At 52.6% G+C, this 13,473-nt stretch overlaps 1 protein-coding gene across 3 annotated transcripts in view; it reads right to left on the bottom strand.

The window, feature by feature from the left end:
- The window catches only part of Col16a1 (collagen type XVI alpha 1 chain), a 48,664-nt gene that overhangs the window by 15,849 nt on the left and 19,342 nt on the right, over positions 1 to 13,473 (bottom strand). Inside the window, exons 34-50 of one of the 3 annotated variants that reach the window (XM_074080713.1) lie at positions 13,412 to 13,465; positions 13,172 to 13,213; positions 12,835 to 12,870; positions 12,694 to 12,747; positions 12,445 to 12,513; positions 10,293 to 10,346; positions 10,177 to 10,203; positions 9,403 to 9,462; positions 9,169 to 9,216; positions 8,980 to 9,033; positions 5,409 to 5,462; positions 5,157 to 5,189; positions 3,420 to 3,536; positions 3,223 to 3,264; positions 3,037 to 3,123; positions 2,312 to 2,356; positions 1,405 to 1,449 (exon numbers count right to left, since the gene is read on the bottom strand). In XM_074080713.1, the coding sequence (XP_073936814.1) occupies positions 1,405 to 1,449; positions 2,312 to 2,356; positions 3,037 to 3,123; positions 3,223 to 3,264; positions 3,420 to 3,536; positions 5,157 to 5,189; positions 5,409 to 5,462; positions 8,980 to 9,033; positions 9,169 to 9,216; positions 9,403 to 9,462; positions 10,177 to 10,203; positions 10,293 to 10,346; positions 12,445 to 12,513; positions 12,694 to 12,747; positions 12,835 to 12,870; positions 13,172 to 13,213; positions 13,412 to 13,465 (921 nt within the window). The remainder of the gene's footprint in view (positions 1 to 1,404; positions 1,450 to 2,311; positions 2,357 to 3,036; positions 3,124 to 3,222; positions 3,265 to 3,419; positions 3,537 to 5,156; positions 5,190 to 5,408; positions 5,463 to 8,979; positions 9,034 to 9,168; positions 9,217 to 9,402; positions 9,463 to 10,176; positions 10,204 to 10,292; positions 10,347 to 12,444; positions 12,514 to 12,693; positions 12,748 to 12,834; positions 12,871 to 13,171; positions 13,214 to 13,411; positions 13,466 to 13,473) is intronic. The other 2 variants (XM_074080714.1, XM_074080715.1) reach the window with 2 other exon arrangements.

The raw sequence follows: 13,473 nt of genomic DNA, 5'->3' as shown, positions 1-13,473 counted from the left end.
GCTGAATGTCACTAGTGTGCCCTATCATGGTAGGTCACTTTTAGAAGGGTGACAAATCAGATGAGTACTCCTTCTGAGGGGTGGCTGTCTGGAGAAGTGCCTCCAAGAGTTTTGCTCCCTTCTGAGTGTATTGCCAGACATCCAACACTTACCTGTCCAAGCCCTTCCCAGCCCCAAATCATCTCCTTTCAGGGATGCAGAGGGAGAGGCATAGGAGGGCTCCCTCCAGAGCCATCCCTGTCACTTAGTAACAGGGAAGAGGGCATCGCTTCAAATCAAAGCCAGAGCTTCACCCCTTGTAGACACCATTAAAAGCATCTTTTCCACCCCCTTCTCCCTTTTGCCCTTGACAAACGGCGCCCAAACCTTTCCATGACAATGACACAAGACAGATGGCCAGACGGACAGATGGCCCCTTCACCCAAGCAAGCAGAAACAGACATGGCTTGGTCAGAGATGAGGACATGGGGACAGATGGAACTGTGACAAGGAGGGCTCTCTGAGCTCCCTGAGCCTCCATCGCCAGCCTGGGAGGAGAGGATCCAGGCCCCAAGAACACGAAATCTGACAAACAGGAGGTTAGCTTCCATGACCCAGGAGGGAACAACAGCAAGGGGGTGGGGGGCGACTTAAACACACCTGTGACGATGACAAAGGCAGAGCAATTAACGACACCTGGCAGAAGGAGTAGGCCAAGGAGCTGGGCATAGAGGGGCAGGGCCCCCAGACACCCAGAACCCCAACTGGATGGTATTACACACCCAGCCTTGGAGTAGAGTGGGACTGGAGCCAAGGAAGAGGGAAGAAGAGGAAGCTGAGGGTTTCCTCTGGTGGAGGGGAAGGGTGCAGGCAGGGCTGCCTTCAGATCCCTGGGGTGCCTCTGGACAGCCCTGCCAGGCAGCAGGGCAGGCAACCTGTGCCAGCTTGCAGTGTGAAGCCCTAAAGCTTTGGCATCTCCACCAGGCTTGGAGCCAGGTGCCTGGCAGGGCCCCAAGAACTACTTTCAGCAAATCTTCAGTCTCCATGGCAGGTGGTAGGAAGCAGGAGGCAGAAGTGAGAGAGAGGAATAAAAGGGGCTCCTAGAGGCAAAGCTTCAAATTAGAAGGTAAAGCAGTCAAGGGGACTCAGGGGGGAGTATCGTGGGATCGTGAGAGAAAGGAGGAAAACAGAGGGAGGTGAAAGCGAGAAGATGGGAGAAAGAAAGCAGGAAGATGGAAAGGAGTCAGAGACTGGGAGGATGTCCAAGCTTCAGGGACCTCAGGAAACCTGTGTCGTTAGCTACCGTGCCTGCAGGGGACAAGGAACATGGAAAAGGGAGGTAAGGGCACAACAGGAGGGGAGACAAGCAAAAGCCACAGTGACCTGGCTGGTGGGAAGGGGAGGTGGACAGCACTAGGTTCTTACAGGCAATCCGGGGGAGCCAACGGCACCAGGAAAACCTGGGGGGCCCTGGTGGGAGAAACAGGCAGGTCACATCTCACAGGCACAGTCACCCTGGGGGTGGCCTGGGGGCACAGTATTGGGCTGGGGATCATGGGGAGAGGAGGTCTTGGGAGTATTTTCAAGGCAGCTGGGAAAAAAGACTCATTGACCACTGTGACTCAGAAGATGACAACTGTTTCTCCCTTTGGCTCCAGGAAGAATGGTGCCTCAATCCTTCGGCAGAAATGCACAACGGCAACCCAAAACCCTTCCCCAGTCTCCTCGAGTCCACCAGGTGCCTTTGCTGGAGTGGAAGCCCCATTCCTTTTGGTCCTGCCCATCCTGCCGGCCACGTGACCTCCATACACCTCCCCAAGTGGGTGTTCCTGGGCTAGAGACAGTTCCCACCATCCATTTTTCTCCAAAGAATGCAATCTCAGTTCTTCCTCCGTCTCATCAACACCACTGAGGACACTGGGGTGGGTGCCCCTGGTCTTCGTAGACTTGCCCTAGAGGTGGCCCCACACAGCAATGGAGGGCAGCTCCATTCTAGCCCTGGCCCTGGTAGGGACTGTGGTGTCACAGGGCACAGAGATGTGGCCAGAAGGCCACACACCTCCTGGTGTCTAGGTGACCTGGGTCCAGGGGAGAAGCATGTGCCCCTGAGAGCTTTCCCTGAGGAGGGCCACAAGCAGTAAGACAGAGCAGGGCAGTTCCAGGGCATTGGGTGGAGGGAGACCACAGTCCCCAAAGATGCTTTTGCGAAGGAAAGGGACAAGCAGCAGATGCTCCTGCCCAGCTTCTTGGGAACAAGGTGGCAGAATGATGTCTGAGTATTAGGACCCCTTTAAGAGCTTGTCAATCAGGCCAGGGCACCACAGGTACTTACAATAGGGCCTGGAGGACCTGGGGAACCCCTCATGCCAGGTGGACCCTGCAAAGGAAGCCAGGGGAAATTGATGAAGAGTCTGGAGCCCCACAGGACCCTGGCTTGCTATAGCCTTAGGCAGCAGAGAGAAGCTGATGTCAAAGCAAGGTCATTTAGCTGATGTTAAAATGGCCTTTCATTTGTTTCATGTAATCATCCAACAAATGTTTATTGAGCAGCTATTATGTACTGGGCATGGGCCCAAGGGCTGGGAACACAGCTATAAACAAAACATAAAAATCCTTGCCTCCCAGCACTTATATCCTAGAAGCCAAGTGGACAGTAACAAGTAAAACAAGACTGCCACACAGGGGTGCTCAGTCCACAGCTGTGGAACGTTCCCTAATAAAGTAAATACATAGCATGCTGAATGGTGATGTTGAGAGGGCAAGGGAGCCTGGTGGGGTCTGAGACTGAAGTTGGGGTTCCATTTTAGAGAGGGTGGTGCAGGAAGGTCTCACTAAGAAGGTGACATGTCACCTGCTTCCTGAAGGAATGGGGAATGACCCTGGGAAGACAGGTGCAGGCAGAAGAAGCAGCAAGGAGCCAGCACACCAGGGGAGCAGAAGACACCAGTCAGTGAGAGCATCCCAGGCCTCCTCAGGGCCCCTGGAAGGTCTCCAGGCAAATGGGTCTCCAACCCTGTAGACACCTTGCCTGGATAAGGACCTGATCCATGTCCTTACCTCTTCTCCTCTCTGGCCTGGCAGCCCTGGAGGACCAGGCAGGCCGGGGCTACCAGCACAGCCAGGATCTCCCTCGCCATTGTCTCCCTGGAGAGACGGAGATGGTGAGAGTGAGCAGCTGGACCTCTCTCCATGGGGGTGAAAGGGAAAGAAAGGGGAGGGGAGGGGAGGGAAGGGCTCACTCACTCTGGCCTCCTCTGCTCTTGGACGCTCACGCTCTGAGAAGCACTACAGAGGACAAGAGAGCAGGTGAGGCCGCCATGGAGCCCTCCCATTTGCACTGCCGCATGGGGGCTGCCCAGCCATCTCCAACCAGGTACAGTTATCAGGGCCTTGCACTGGGGAACCCTCCCGGACCAAGGTTGCCCCAGCCCAGTCCCTACCCGGGCACAGTAGTCGAGGCCTGGCACACCGGGAATACCCTGGTCTCCCTTCTCTCCCTTCACCAGGAGGGATGCTGAATGGGCTGTCTGGCCCGGGGCACAGTCCCCGCAGATGCTCTGATGAGGAAATGGAGAAGGCAGTGGGGTCTCATCAGAGATGAGCAGGATGGGCCTCTCAGAACCCAGGGCCAGGGCACCCTGCCCCACAGTACTCCGCCCACGCTCTCTCCCTCCCCAGCCACATCCCTGCGGCAGCTTTGCTCCACCCTCAGGGGACCCAATCCCAGAAACTGGCTTTGAGTTTCCTCCAGGAAGAAGCTCTGGTAGGGCCAAGCCAGAGCACTTTCCAGACAGGCGTGTGGGAGGAGGCGTAGGGGCCCGCAGAGGGACCATCTGTCCCCTCTGTTCCTGCAACCTGCACCCATTGCGAGGACAAGCCATGAGGATCCAGGCTGAAAAGGCTGGCTCAGACACCAGCACCTCTGCCCCACTGAGCCAGGGAAACAGCTGCAGGAGGAGCAGGCCCTTTGCAGACACCCCTGAGATGGACCTGCCCTCCGCTTCCAGAGCAGATGGATTGTCACAGGCTCCCCAGGTCACTGAGCTGAACTATTCTCCCAACAGGAAGAGCTTCCGTTGACTGGGGTTTCACCCTTCTTTGGGTTTTGGATGGCTGACTTTCTGAGAGGCTGATGGAAGATAGGAGTCCTCTCTTCCAAAGGCTAACCCCACTGGAAAACTGTCCTACAGTTTCACAGTACTCGGGGGCATGGAGTCTCTGTATGTCCTGTCATGGTGTCCAGGGCCATAGGCAGGTCCTGGCTATGTCCTCACCTTCGCTGTTCACACAATGCCCCAGGATAATGACTGTCATTTCCTCAGCATCCATGAGGCCAGTCTAGTAATGCACCTTGGGCACATTATCATTTGAGATCTTGGGGCATAGTGAGGCAGGTTATCTTTCTTACAAGCACTGTGGAGATGAGGAAGCTGGCGCTCAAAAGAAAGGATGTAGTTTGTGTAGGCAGTGGGAACCTAGATTGGCCCCATCTGTCAGAGCCCAGCTAGCACTTCCTCTGGACTGAGAACATGGCGGTGACTGAGATTCCTGGCCATCACCCACGGCACTGCCATCTGACCCCTTCTACAGGCTATTCTCAGTTCTCATTTGGGACCCTTGTGGAACACTTGATTATTAAATCAACAAGTAAAATGTTACAAGAAACCTTGTCAAGGGCTGGGAGCATGGCTCAAGTGGTAGAATGTCTGCCTTGCAAGCATGAAGACCTGAGTCCCAACTCCAGCACCACCCAAAATAAAGGCCTTGTCAAATCCTGGTTTGGAGTAATACAGTTACTGCCCTGGCACAGGACTTGAGGGGAATCCAGGATTGACAGAAGCCTAGGAGAAAAGAGCAGGGGATCTCATTGCTACAACCCTGACCCAGGCGCTATGGGGCCTCTTTGCCTGCTGCTGTGCACAGGCTTTGGGGCTGGGCACTGCCACCAGCATCTACCCACGTGGGGATCTTTGCAGGAGTCCTTTAAGCACACATTCACAGGGTCTGCTATAGACCAGAACCCAGAGAGACCCTCTTGGAACACATTCCCTTCAAACAGGGAGCCAGCTAGCTCACCTGCCTCTCTCAGTGAGGTAGCACACAGCTAAGCACTCACTACAAGAATCCTCTTAGAAAACAGCCCTGCCAGCGTCTCCCACTTCCCTGAGCCCTCTTACCTTAAGAAGGTGCTGCTCAATGGGTAAGGAGCCCTGAAAGAGACAGACATGTGGACTTTGGCAGGTGAGGGTGGGGGAAGGAAGACTTAGGGGATCAGGCACAGCCTTAGGAAACAAGGCACCATCTGGGTTTCTCCCAGCCTCAGGAGGAAGACTGAAGTGGGCCTCCCACCATAGGCCAAGGGCTGCATAGCCAGCTCAACCCAGGAAGGGCAGAGACAGCAATGCCAACGAGTCCTGGCTGGTACCTACCAGTTCTGCAGTGAGCCCAGGCTGTCCTGGCAAACCATTGTTTCCAGGTACTCCCTGTGGCCAAGAAGAGACACAGTGAGCAGACTCCTTTCCCCAGCCCTCTGGTCTTCCTGCTCCCTTTACACTCCCCTTGCTGCCTCTTCCCCTCATCCTGCAGAGCTGAGAGCACTGTCCAGCACATTCTATTCAAGCTGAACGGGGCCCAGAAGAGTGATGCCCCAAATCAGATCCCCCAAAACACCCCTTGTGTTTCCCCACAAGGCAGGGGAAGTTCAGAAACTAGGCAGTGGCTCTTCAATACAGTAACTGCTGCTTCTTTTTGTCCTAAGTAGTTTTCCTATATTTTCTCATTCAATCATCATTGCAGTTATCTTGGGAATCTAGGCATTTTATCTCCATCTTAAAAACAAAAGCCATCTGGGAGTCAGTGGCTCACACCTATAATCCTAGCTACTCAGGAGGCAGAGATCAGGAGGACCGCAGTTCAAAGCCAGTGCGGGCAAATGGTTCGTGAGACCCTATCTCGAAAAAAGCCATCACAAAAAAAGGGCTGGTGGAGTGGTTCAAGGTGTAGGCCCTGAATTCAAACTCCAGTACTGGAAAAAAAAAAAAAAAAGAAAGCAAGCCAGGAGCCAGTGGCTCACACCTCTAATCCTAGCTAATTGGGAGGCTGAGATCTGGAGGATCATGGTTCAAGGCCAGCCCAGGCAAACAGTTCACGAGACCCCCATCTCCAAAATAACCAGAGCAAAATGGACTGGAGGTGTGACTCAAGCAGTAGAGCACTTGCTTTGCAAACACAAAACCCTGAGTTCAAACCCCAGTCCCACAAAAAAGAAAAAAAAAAAACCTCAGAGAGGATAAGTCAAGCAAGGCATGGAGCTGAGGACCCCTGGCTTCTAACCCTCTCTTATCTAGTATTTTAGCATCATCCCTTAAAAGACATCTCTATCCTTAACTCCATTCTTCAGACCATCCAGGTGCAAATCCTGACTATCTATATAACTTTTGGCAGGTTACTTGTTGGGGGAGGAATAAACCCAACTCTGGGCCTCAGTTTCCTTATCTGTAAAGTAGTTTGAGATGAGGCTTCAAGGAGACTGTAGGGAGCTTAGCACAGAGCCTGGATGCTGATGGTGCTCCGGTTAAATGTGTGCCATCTAGCCTCTTGCTCTCCTGGCAGAATCACAATGCACATTTGCATATTAACCACTCCACCAAGGCAGGGAGGATGTTCCATTTTTGAGTCCCCAGCTCACCCTGACATGGAGGAGGTGTGCATTAAATACGTGTTGAATGAATGCATGGCTGCTCAGCCTGTTCCTCCCTGTGTGGGATTTCCTTGGCCCACTCTGATATTTGGCCTCACTGCAAGTCCTGGCTCCCAGGCCAGGAACACATCGTCTGTCCCCAGCAGCCCTCCCTACCTAGGGCAGGCTCTACCAGGCCCTGGTCAATCCTTACCCGGCCCAATTTAGCTTCCCTCCCCCAGTACCATGAGGGTTTAGAACAGTGCCTGGTACGTGGAAAATGCCTTGCATGTGATTAATAATAAGAAGAACCATATTAATATTAATTATTATTAATATTGGTATTACTGCTCCATTCTCCAGTACTGGTGTGCTAGTTCGAGCCTGAGACTCTGACTCCCAGAACTGAATTTCTCAGTGTTATTCCCCTATGCAAGTGAAGAGTACAGCCTGATTTTAAATGTAAGCTTCACTACCCATGAACCATATAGCCTCAGGCACATTTCTTAACCTCTGTGCCTCAGTTTCCTCATTTGAGAAGTGGATCAGGATCAAATGCAATAATCAGACCCTGGGACTGTGTAGGCTTTGGTGAGTAAATGCCGTGCATCTGCGCCTGTTCCTGCACACAGAGGACAGGCAGGCTGGCCCTCCTGAAACCTGCCTGGCATGGGACAGGTGCTGGTTAGTGATAGCCTCGGCTTGGTCTCAGCCACTGGCATCAGATGAGGACTGTGGTCCCGGGGATCACACTCAGCAGTCACTTTTTCCTGCCTCATTCCCCAGCATGGCTTGGCAGGGTTCACACGCTATCAGCTCTTACTAGTTAATGCACCACTGTGAAACAACTAGGCCTTCCCAGGCATAACACACGCCCCCTGCAGGTGGATCACCACCTGGCATTGCATAGAAAACTCAGCAAGTGGGGAGCTGGCAGACCATGGTGTGGGCTCTGGCTCCTGCTATGCGAACTATTGGGAACCATCCTGCATGGTAGTGGAAGGGAACAGAAAGGGTTCTGCAGGATCGCCCCCACCTGGCAGGGTGGCCTTGGACAAGATACTTCATCTCTCAGAGCTTCAGCTTCCTCAACTGTGATGTGGGGATAACACCACCTTCCTTTTGAAGTTAATGTAAGGCTCAAATGAATAAGAGAATGGATATAATAAAATTCTAATAGCAGCCTTCATTGTAGTAATGATAGCTAGTGCCTCCTAAGCACTTATTACGTGTCAGAAACAGTTCATACACTTCACATACATGGACTAACTCTCTCTCTTTCTCTCTCTCTCTTTCTCTCTCTCAATGCCCAGAATGGAACAGGTCTTCACAAATGCTAAGCAAGTAATCTACCACTAAGCCATATCCCCCAGCTCTATGAACTTTTTAAATAGCCACAAAAACTACTACGAGGAAGGTACTGCAATTATCCCCCGTTAGCAGATGAAGAAATTGAGACCTGAAGAGGTTAAATAATCTGCCCTGTGTCACTCAGCTAGTACATGGCCGTACTGAGATTCAAATTCAAGCTGCTAGCATCGGAAATCAAACTAATCAAAACGTCACCCAGATCTCAACCCCTAACACCCTCCCCTCACTATCTCTAGCCTCCCCTACACATACCAGGCACAGTCCCACCTCTGGGCCTTTGCATCTGCTGCTTTCCCTGCCAGGAGTGCACCCTCAGAGGCTCACTCTGCATTTCCTTTAAGTTTGTACTCAAGTTTTATTCACCTTTTCAGTACTTTTCACAAATCTCTTTTTTGCCCTCCTCCCATTTTCTATGCCCACACCCTCCCTGCTCTATCTTTCTCCTTAGTGTGTACCACTTTCTAATGTTCTATATTTTATTTACTTATCTTGCCTTTTGCCTGTTTCTCCTACTGGAACGAAAGCTCCAAGGGGGCAAATAAATTAAGTTTTTTGTTCATTACTTTATCTCAGCACCTAAAACAGTGCTTGGAAAATAGCAGACCTGCGAAAATAGGTGCTACATGGGTAAATGAACGTTAAATGCTGTTCCAAAATGGAGTGTCAGGGACTGAGATCTGACTCAGATTCTCCCCACGGCTGACCAAGGCCTGAGCCTGATACCCATTCGTGGGTTGCCTACACTAGCCCACAACAGAGCATGCCTTGAAAAAGATCTGGGAGTGCACAGGCCTGGCCCAGGGGTCTATGGATCTCCACCCCAAGCTGGGAAGCAGAAGCACAAAGGAGGGAGACATGACAGGTGCACATGGTGAGGGCTGGGGAGCAGTGCACACAGGTCCAGCCTGAGCCCTACCACCCCAACTCCTCATTCTCTTCTCCACTTTTACCTGCAGCCCAGGCATTCCGGGGGGGCCTGGCGGTCCAGGAACACCTGGGGGACCCTGAGGGAGAGACAACAGAATCAGAGCCAGAAGAAGCCCTGCCTCTTTGCCGAGGGCAGTGTATTGGTGTCAGGTGGGCAAGCCGCGGGGCACTGGAGGACAAAAGAAGAGGCAGAGGAGAGAAGCCACACACACCTGCGGGCCCGGCTGCCAGGAGCTGCCCATCCAAAGTCCCGGAGCACCCTGGGTGGGAGTGGGGGTCGCAAAAGAACGGGAGAAGTTACAGGCAATGTCTACACCAAGCGCAGAGCTGCGTGGGGAGGCGGCTGGCTGGGGCACAAAGCCCCATGGCGCCGGCACACACTGGGCAGCAGGTGAGGCTGAAAGCCAGGCCTCTCCACAGTGGGCTTAGCTCTTAGTACCACTCACCGGCATGCCAGAGAAGATGGGGTCTCCCCGAGAGGGGCAGGAGCACTCTCCTGGCTCACCCTGGAAAGACAAGAGCCTTGGTTAGAAGTGGTAAAGATAGGGGCCCTTGGGAAACCATGTCCGGGAGGCAGCATGGGTTCTAGAGATGGAGGTCAGGGTTAAAATCCAGGATCTGCCTCTATAGTTGTGCCTGTGGACCTCAGGCTCCTCCTCTGTAAAGTGGGAACAATAATTCCAACAGTGTAGACTATTAGAGAATGCAATGGACTGATGGGTGCAAAAGTCCTGCACATGGTGAGTGTTCAGCTTATGACAGATGGCTGCTGCAGACAGGACATTGCTTAGTTACAAATTCTCTGCTGCCCACAAATTCTCACAGTTCCACCCTGGGCAGCCCTGCTTCTCTGAGCCCAGACGGTTCCATGCCCTTCCATCCTAGTCCCTCACCTCTCTACCTTCTCACCACTAGTCCTTCCTAACTCTCTGCCTGCCCTGTCCTCTGACCCAGCCTCCACATGAAAACGCAGGTGTAAAATCCCTGCTAAGGGAGCCTTGGAGTTCTCAGGTCTTCTGAGATCCTGGTTGAGTCTTGGAGCAGCAACCAGGTGAAATGGGGAGTTTCTGCAGCCCCTGGAATCAGGGAATTGGTGGATAGCAGAGAGACCAGGATGTCCCCTCAGCTCCCACCCTCCAGTCTGGGCAACCTCCAGATACTACTGGGAGGTGATGTGATTAATTCCTCCAGAGTAGTGGCCACAGGTCCTTGGGACTTACCTTCTCTCCCTGAGATCCCTTTTCCCCCTGCGGAGAAGAAACACAAACAGGTGAGTAGGTAGAGGTGCAGAGATGGCCCAGCCCTGGTTTCCTGCCACCGGGGGCACCATACTCACTGGTGTCCCCCTGGCTCCTGGAAGTCCAGTCTGTCCTTGCTGCCCATCTTGGCCCTGAAGGAAGAAAGCTCAGAGTTGGTGGTGAGGCTGGACAGTGTTGGTAGGCTCCAAGGTGAGCCATTTGGCCTGCCTTGGAGGAGGGAGACAGGACAAACCGCAGCAATGTCAGGCTCTGTGCCCATGTTCGAGAGGAGACCAAGGCCAGGCAGCAAGTAGAGGAGGGAGAAAGAAGAAAGCTGGGCTTCCTGGCACCACACTGGGCCAAGCACCTGTCAGAGATCAGTGAGTGGAGTCCCCTGCAGGACAGTGTTGTTCTGTTTTACAGGAAACAGGCTTGAAGAAATCTCACCATCAACCCAACTGCACAGCTGCCAGCATCTGCCTGTCCCAAAGTCTCTGCTCTCTCCTGTGGTGTGTGCTACACATGTTCTCTCTCTCTAAAGTTACTTCCAAGACTGAGCCAGGAGAAAGGAATTGCAACCCCTATTTTATCAGCAAGAAATTGGAGACTCTGAGCTGCTGTCACTTGCCTAAGGTCACATGACTAGTGAGTGTGGGGTGGGAAGCCCCCAGGATAGGATTCAGGAGCAGAGGTTTAGAGGGCACGCCAGTCTGGCACACAGCAGTCCCCACAGCTGCCTTCCTGTGGGACCCTCCCTTACACTTGGGGCTCCGTGGGACAGGCAGGGGCCTTGACTGTCCAACTTTGCTGGGTAATGCAGACCAGCCATGTGGGCCTGGGCAAGACCCTGCTCCCTTTGAGCTTTGGCGTGCCCCCCAGGAGGAATATATCCATGGTTCCCAGACAGAAATGAGAACTTCTGTAAAGATCCACAAAGATAGGAAAGGGTGTGGTGCACTGGGCTATTTTCAACATAACCAAAAGCTCGAGAGAAGTTATACACTTGCCCATGACCCAGCATGGTACAGGCTGGCTGAAAGGTAGCATTTCTTTGATTTAAGCTAAAATTATATCATCTTATAAAATTCTAGTAGGTTCACATGGAGTAGATGCTGACTACTAGACAGGTCTTTGATGACTAAAACGAGAAAATGCATTTATTATTACTTAATCTATGCAATTTGCTCAATAGACTAGTCTTTTAAACGTGGGAGTCATTGCCTTGGGCAGTGTGGAATAGAATCCTTCCATCACCACAGACACTGGCTTGAGTAACAACTGGTTCGCATGGCCCCTCATGGCTCTGAGGTTTGAAGTGGGGGGGCGGGCTTGAGTCAGACCCAGCATCAAGTTCTTGGCTCCGCCCCTCACTCTCTGGCCTTCAGTTTCCTTATCTAGGGAAGAGATAATAATAGCAGGACCCTTACAGGGCTGTTGTGAGGAGGAAGTGAATTTCTGTGTGTTCAAAGCTTAGTACAGAGCCTCAGCAAGGCCACCATTCAAAAAATGGTGGTGACCATGTTCTCTCTCTCCTCCGCAGGAGCTAAAAATGTCCATCTCCAAGTAGAAGAGAATAGAATGGTGATTTCTAGAGGCCGGAAAGGTAAGAGGGAGAGAGAGGCAGGTTGGATAACAGGCACCAAAATACAGTTAGATAGGAGGCATAGTTTTGGTGTTCTACTGCACAGTAGGGTGACGACAGTTTACAAGAACCTATGATGTCCTTGTAAAGAGGAAGCAGAATTGGAACTGAAGGCACTAAACACAAAGAAGTGATAAGGAGGTGGGAATGCTAGTCACCCTGATTTGAGTGGAACATGTTATATATATGTATTCAAATAGCACACGGACCTCATAAATATGTATAGTTATTACATGTTAACTAAAAAGGAAAAATAATAGTGTTTTTAAAAAGAACAGAGGAGGGTTAGAGGCATGGCTCAAGTGGCAGACTACCTGCCTAGAAAGTGAAAGGCCCTGAGTTCAAATCCTAGTACTGCCAAGAAGGCAAAAAAAAAAAAAAAAAAAAAAAACAAAGAGAGAGAGAGAAATGGTGGTGATCATTGTTATCATTTAAGGGCTCCCCCACACACACACACAGTGTGACTTCCTTCCCTAAGGCTGGCAGAGGCTTCTTTCCTCCCACCCCAGACTGCTGGGACAAGCAGGATCAGCTCCTTGCCCTTTCCCCAGCACCAGTGTCTAGATCCCACCAACATCCCCAGCATGGCGCACAGAGGTGACTCTTACCGGAGGCCCAGAGATGCTGGCACCAGGAGGTCCCATGGGCCCAATGGTTCCTTTCACCCCTGGAGGTCCCTAGGGAAGAAGACACAGGGATTGCTGGCACAGACCTCAAAGCCAGCACAATCCAGCAGTGAGATGCATTAGAGTGGGTCTTGGGCAGCCCTCTGGTGGGCATCACTCAGACCTATGTCCCCCACTACCAGGACACTCAGAAACTCTGCAGGTCCAAGACTCTTGGAGGCAGACGCTCACCTGGGCACCCTTTTCTCCCGTGGGGCCAGGTGGTCCCCGAGGTCCTGGAAGTCCCTGCAGATGGAAGCACAGTTAGTTATCCCTTATCTAACTGTGGCCCCCTTCCCCTGTCAGCGGCCTCCAGGCCCAAGAAAGACGTACCTGAGTGCCAGGCAAACCTTGGGCTCCAGGCTCCCCCTGAAAGTCAGAAAGGACAGACTGCGGCCTAACAGCCAGAGCCTACCTGCCTACTGGCAGACTTGGTCTGGGGTGGCACATCTGCCAGCCCAAACTCAGGGGAGCTCCCCAAGAAGACCCAGGATCAGAGAAGTGGGGATCAGGGATCAAACCAAATCCAGGACAGAAGCAATAGCAGTCCAGGTTGGGCATCTGAGGGGCAGGCAGAGCCCTGTGGCTTGGGGAATGGATGGGAGTGGGCACCTGGTTCATGGAAGTGTTGGGAAAGGGTGGGTAGGCAAAAGGAAGGCAGGAGACTCACCTGGGGCCCCTCAGCACCAATTCCTGGAGGCCCTGGCTCTCCCTAAAGAGGCAGAAGGACAATCCCTGGCTTGAGATTCACAACCCACCCTTCCACCTTCCCAGTTTCTTCTCTTTAACCTCCTGGTCTTCTCCTGCTCTCCACTGTCTCCACTCTCCACTCTAGGCCTTAGCCCACGTGTGTCTCCCTCTGCACCCTCACCCACACATAGTGTACCCAGGCCCACTTGCTCATACATACCTGTGTGCCCTTTAGTCCTGGGGGCCCCTGAACTCCTGGTAGACCAGGCTGGCCCTAAAAGA

The sequence above is a fragment of the Castor canadensis genome, chromosome 7, assembly GCF_047511655.1.
Source record: "Castor canadensis chromosome 7, mCasCan1.hap1v2, whole genome shotgun sequence".
Taxonomy (NCBI): Eukaryota; Metazoa; Chordata; class Mammalia; order Rodentia; family Castoridae; genus Castor; species Castor canadensis.
This window is presented reverse-complemented; position numbering and strand designations above follow the sequence as displayed.